General features: G+C 49.4%; 1 protein-coding gene across 1 annotated transcript in view; it reads left to right on the top strand.

The window, feature by feature from the left end:
* The first annotated feature begins 2,816 nt into the window (after positions 1–2,816).
* Positions 2,817–6,000, top strand: part of LOC116517380 (ankyrin repeat and fibronectin type-III domain-containing protein 1-like) — a 285,435-nt gene continuing 282,251 nt past the window's right edge. Inside the window, exon 1 of the mRNA XM_032230288.1 lies at positions 2,817–3,058. Within this exon, the coding sequence (XP_032086179.1) occupies positions 2,901–3,058 (158 nt within the window). The 5' untranslated portion in view covers positions 2,817–2,900. The remainder of the gene's footprint in view (positions 3,059–6,000) is intronic.

Genomic DNA, 6,000 nt, shown 5'->3' with positions numbered 1-6,000 from the left:
GTCATCAGTTGGTAGCATTATTGAATGGGGGGGGGGCACTCTTAATTACAACAGACCACCCCTGTCTTCACCTGGCTGTCATAATTCTGCAGAAGATATTCCAAGAAGCCACCTGTAGGCAGCCCTTATCGTTCGTTCGCTCAAGCCGACAGGAGAGTGCACTCAGTCAAACTAACAAAATCTCTGGCGGAGACTTGTGCAACACCTCATCGGATGATCCAGAAGACCCAAAGACGACGTGACAATTCCTCTCTCTTCTAAAAGCCCCAGTCTAAACCTCCGCACCTTGCAAGTCTGTGAGAAATCCCCCCCCACTTTCCCGGTTGTGTTGCTTAGGAGCTGCATCAGCAACCAACCGCCGGTGCAAAAAAAACCTTCCTTAAGGGGTGGGCATCATTCCCGAAAAAAATGCAGCCTGCATCTCGAAGAGCCTTGCTGGAGGAACAGAGACTCTGAAAAGTGCTGGTGTTGTCTCCCCCCCCCCTTCCATCTGTCCTCTCTGCCCGCCACCCCCTCCTCCGCTTCCCTCCCCACCTCCCTCCACTCGGCTTTCCCGACCTCTCGTTTGGCAGATCACAATTTGTTGGGTGGCCGGCGTCCTCCCTGGGAGAAAGGGACAGGAGTGAGAGCGCTCAGGCGGAGTGGGACAATGTGAGAAGGACCCACGGGCAAGCCAAGTGCCGCTTTTTGAGTCTTCTCCACCACTGGCAAGTAAATGGATGGAGGGGTTATTTATTAATACATCCTGGAGGCAAGAAGGTGGTTTGTGTGTGTGTGTGTTTTTTAATCTGACTTTGGCGGGAGGAGAGGAGAGGGGGATCGTTTAGGCATCGGATGGAAGAGGGGAAGAAATTCTCCAGGTTGCATTTTGGTCTCATAAAATCTCAGCAGGGAGCAAGACCGGTCTACCTGAGGCTTCGTTGGTTTCGTTTATACTCTCTCCCTCCCTCCTTCTCCCTTTCTCCCTCCCTCCCTCTCCCCCTCCCTCCCTCCCTTTCCCTCTCTCTCCCCCTCTCTCCCTCTCCCTCTCTTCTTTTAACCTACTATTGCCAAGCAGCTGAAAGGGAAAAGAGAGCCAGAGAGAGAGGGTGGGGGGGACTTCCTTTAGAGACTGCGGGGAAATGATTGCCAAATACAACAGACCCAAGTGAAGCTGTGCAGCTGGGGGAAGTCAGCAGGTGCCCTGTGCACAGACATTGGGGTTTAAACGGGGTTTGTTTTTCTGGCTTCCACCAGCCCCCCCCCCTCCTCCCTGCCTTTCTCCCTCTCTTTCTGTGCATCTGTGAATGTGTGTCTGTCTGTTTCCCTGTGCGTGTTTTTCAGATGTTCTGCTGTGCCTCTGTTGAGGCATCTGTAAGCACCGGAGGAGAAAGGAGGACAAGGGAAGAGAGTGTGTGTTTGTGGGGGGGACTTCCTGGCATGCACGTAGGCTTTGAATTGGAAGGGAGGGGGCACCCCTGAGGAATCCTGTCCCCAAAGGAGAGAAGGAAGGAAAGAAAGAAAGAAAGAGGGTGGGCCACCATTGCTTTGAACCTTTCTCCAAATACTGCTGAAGTCTCGTAGAAAAAACACGGGGGAAATCTCCCCTTTGCAACCCCGTTTCGGAAGCAGCTGTGCTTGTTTTGGGGAAGCTGGGGGGGGCAGTTGAGGTTGGACGCACTGTTTCTGAGCCGGCTGTCTTGCTCGTGGTCGGATGGATGGAACCGCAGAGGGTTGCTACGGAAAATAAAATAGATTTGGGAGTGGGGGGGGGGGAATGGGATTGACAGATTCCCACCCTTCTCTGTTCACAGATGTGGCAAGAGCAGTTTGCATCCCATTTTTTTAACACGGCACCCACAACAGTTGGCAAAGAAGAGTTGGTTCATTTGCCATGTTCTTCTCTGTCATAATGTTTACACTGTGCATTAAATACGCCCTCCTCCCCTTGTACAAATACTTCCTCCTCCTTTTTGTCCCAATGTACCTCTGTACCGGTGAAAGGTTAGTGACACGCCTGAAAGTTTGGATGTATTTAGGATGAGTTGTGTGCATGTGTGTGTTTTCTTCCTTTCATGTGTCTTCTCGCAGAGTCTTCTCCGCGTTCTCTGGCCCAGTGGATTTTGCCAGAGTGGGAAAACTGTCTTTCCCAGCTTCCAACCCAGTTTATTTGTAATATATTTTTTTTTTAAAAAAACCCACCTTTGACTGTTGCACTGTAGTTGCACTGTAGTTCCTCCTTCCTACAGTCCATGCTAAAAAGCCACCGGCCTCCATTTTAATTAAACCCAGCCCCCACTCCACTTTCTTATGTAAATGCACCTCTTTGTGCCAAATCTTTCCTTTAGAGCCAGAACTGTGAAATGCATTTTGTCAGTGCCAAAAGCTTTTCTTCTTCTTTTTTTTACCCACTGTGTGTGCGTGTGTGCATGCCATGAGGATGTCCTTAATTAATAATATCTCATTGCCTGGGTGTTGCTTTCGAGTCCCGCAGAAATCCATCTGAGACTGTAGCTTGTCCTGGCTAAACTCCTTGCATTTTTTTTCTCCCTTCTCTCTCCCTCTCCCTCCCTCTCTCTCTTTCTCTTTCTCTCTCTCTCCCCCTCTCTCTGTCTCTCTCTCTCTCCATCCCGCCCTCCCTCCCTCTCTCTGTCTCTCTCTGTCTCTCTCTCTCTCTCTGTTTTCTCTCTCTGTCTCTCTCTCTGTCTCTGGCTCTGTCTCTCTCTCTGTGTCTTTCTCTCTCCTGTCTCTCTCTGGGTCTTTCTCTCTGTCTCTCTCTCTCTCTGTGTCTCTCTCTCTCTCTTTCTGTCTCTCTCTTCCCAATTCTATTCGACAGCCAGCCTTGGGTGACACATCTCGGGACTCTAAAGCAAACACGCTGGCTGTAGCCCACCACGGGGCGCCCAGGGTGATCGAGGCATATGTCCACACGCCGAAGATTGGACTGTGCTGGTGCCATGTCGTCTTTTGGGAAGCTGACCGAATACTTCAGCCTCCGGAAATCCAGGAATGAATTCCGATCCGATCGGCGGAATAGCCGGAGGAGTGGCAGTTACTGCTGTAATCTCACCGAATGCAGGTAGCGGAGAAGTGCCAGGGGATGGGTGTCTGGGTAGCTGGTTGGGGGTGGTGGTGGGGAAGGAAGAGAAATGCATCCTTCACCTTTCATGCTTTTTAAGGGCATGCGGTGAGTGGTTTGGGTCGAAGGGACGAGTGGCAGGGAATGGGGTTACTCTCGCTATCTTGCAAGCCTGTAAAAAATGGGAGCAGAGACAAACCGAAAGGCATGGAGTCTCTTGGGCTGCAGGTTTCAGAGTGTTATACAAGTTAGCGGTACCCAACCTATCTGTCTCCGCTAACTTCAGAGGTGGTCGCGGTGTGTATGTGGGGGAGAGGGGGTGGTTTTGTGCACGACACTTAAATCCTGCCCACGTGCAAATGAAGCTTCGCCCGCCAGTTCCCAACAGGATGCAGACCAGAACCAACCCCTGGCCCACGGGTACCAGAAGAGAATAACAAGAGTTGGAAGGGACCTTGTAGGTCATCTAGTCCAACCCCCTGCCCAAGCAAGAGACCCTTACGCCATTTCTGAGAGATGGCAGTCCACGCTCTTCTTGAAAGCTTCCAGGGACGACGCTCCCACAAACCTCTGAAGGCAAAACTGTTCCGTCACACAGTCATTAATTGAATCTGGCTCTCTTCCCACCCGCCATTGACTCTGCTTGTCGAAGCCAATTGAGAAGGTGTCAAAGGACATTCCCGCGACCCTGGGATGCTGCAAAATGCTGGTTGCTTTGATCCCATGACCATGCTGCGTTGGTCATTAGTGCGAGGACCAATTGCAAATCACCTTTTTTTAAGTATCGTCATATGTCGAGGACTACCGTTGTGTTTTCCTATGCATGTATGATTTATTCCTTGTCTTTCTTCCACCCGGCAAACTGTTTCATGGTCTTGTTTTCAGTGTTTCCCGACCTTGATAACTTGGAGGGGGATGGACTTCAGCTCCCAGAATTCCCCAGCCGACACCGGATCATCATCCATTGCCAAGTGGCTGGGGAATCCTGGGAGTTGAAGTCCACCCATCTTCAAAGCTGCCAAGGATGGAAAAAACCACCAATCTTAAGGACTGAGAATTTCAGAAGGCTGGAAACGGGATTCTGCTGGGTTTCGATTCCACCTCTGGATGGGATTCGCTGCTGTTGATTTCCTAATGATATAGCAAAGCAAGGGTCATGATTTTTTTGATGGCTCGAACCCCCAAAGCGTCGAGTCAAAATTCAAGATACAGGAGGAAGGCCAGTGTTCATTTTGCATCTCCTTGTGAAGCTGGATGTCCTGGAATCTTCCGTGTTTCCCCGAAAAACAGACAGGGTCTTTTCTTTTCTTTTGACCCCCAAAATAAGTGCTTGGCCTTATTTTCTGGGTGGTCTTATTACTTTTGAGGTGAAGGAGGCGGCGAGCGTGGTCACCTCATGGCTGCTGCTGTCTTGCAATACTTTCAGTGGAGGGCTTATTTTCGGGGGAGGGCTTATGCTAGTAGCACGTGCGCTCAAAAGCTCAATTGGGCTTATTATCTGTGGAGGTCTTATTTTTGGGGAAACAAAGTAACTTCAGATTAACCGTGAATGATGGCCAGAACTCATTAGGTTTGCATTTCACATCAAGCCACATCAGGTGGCTGCTAATGATAGGCGTTGGGTAGAAGTCACAATGAAGTTGGGTGTGTTGTGTTGTTGGCGTGATGACACAGCACTGTGATGTCACATTTCCCCACCAATGGTGGTTATATAACCCGATTCAGAATTTTGACCGACTGGTTGAGTGGCAAATAATTTCTTATCCAGTGGCAACTGCATCTGAGCTTCAGCTAAGTGCAGTTTAACCATGAATGATGGCCAGAACTCATTAGCATTTCATATCAAGCCAGGAATCAAATAATAAAAAGACTGTGTGGGCATTCAAGTCAATGTTGATCCCTGGGGACTGCCTGGACCAGGGCCCGGCAACCTTAAACACTCAAAGAGCCACAAAGGTCCTAACCGGAAGCCCCCCATTCAATTCTGGAACCGACCGGATCTCTGGTTCCCCCACCATAGAGTCTCCTCCTAGCATGGTGTCCTTCTTCCTCTGCTGACCGGAAGTCCGGTTCCCCCACCATAGAGTGTCCTCCTAGTGCGGCATCCTTTTTCCTCTACCTGTCCTAACCCAAAGCCCTATCAATTGCGGAGTCTTATTTTGGGGGAAAACAGGGTACAACACTTGGGATCCCCTCCTGCATGCTTTATTTGGCTTTGACTTCATACGGCTTGCAACCCTGGCTGCTTGCCATTCAGTAACCCGCAGTGTATAGCAGAGCTAATCATCCAGGCTCAACCAGTTGTAACAATGGTGAACTGATCTTTAAATTCAAAACCAGCCTTAAGGCAATTTTCACTTCAGTTTGAGTTCTTGCTGCAGTGGACGTGAATGTAGGCTTTAGGCATGTTGCATTCTTTTGCAGAGTTATAGTTACCTTCGTTTCCCAGTTTGGAAGATTTGAGGTGGGGATTGGCGACATTGAGACAGGGTGTTGGCTCTTATGCTTCACTCCGAAGCCTGCCTGCCTGCCTGCCTACCTATCTACCTACCTACCTACCTACCTACCTACCTACCTACCTACCTACCTACCTACCTACCTACCTACCTGTTCTATCTATCTATCTATCTATCTATCTATCTATCTATCTATCTATCTATCTATCTATCTATCTATCTATCTATCTATCTATCATCTACCTACCTACCTACCTACCTACCTACCTACCTACCTACCTACCCCTATCTTTCGTATATTGCTGATAAATGAAGCAAACTCCTTGTCCCGACAAAAGTCCCTTTTATTAATTGACTGTGAATTCTGCTCATTCACATCCAGCAAAGTCTTTCAGGGAAGGATTTACAGTCATGGACCTTATCTGGCTTGGAGAGCGGCCAAGCTGATATCTGCAAAACTTGGCAAGGAGTCTCGGAGAGTCACCA

The sequence above is a fragment of the Thamnophis elegans genome, chromosome 14 (assembly GCF_009769535.1).
Source record: "Thamnophis elegans isolate rThaEle1 chromosome 14, rThaEle1.pri, whole genome shotgun sequence".
NCBI lineage: Eukaryota > Metazoa > Chordata > Lepidosauria > Squamata > Colubridae > Thamnophis > Thamnophis elegans.
Note: the sequence above shows the minus strand (reverse complement) of the source record. Positions and strands in the feature narration are given on the sequence as shown.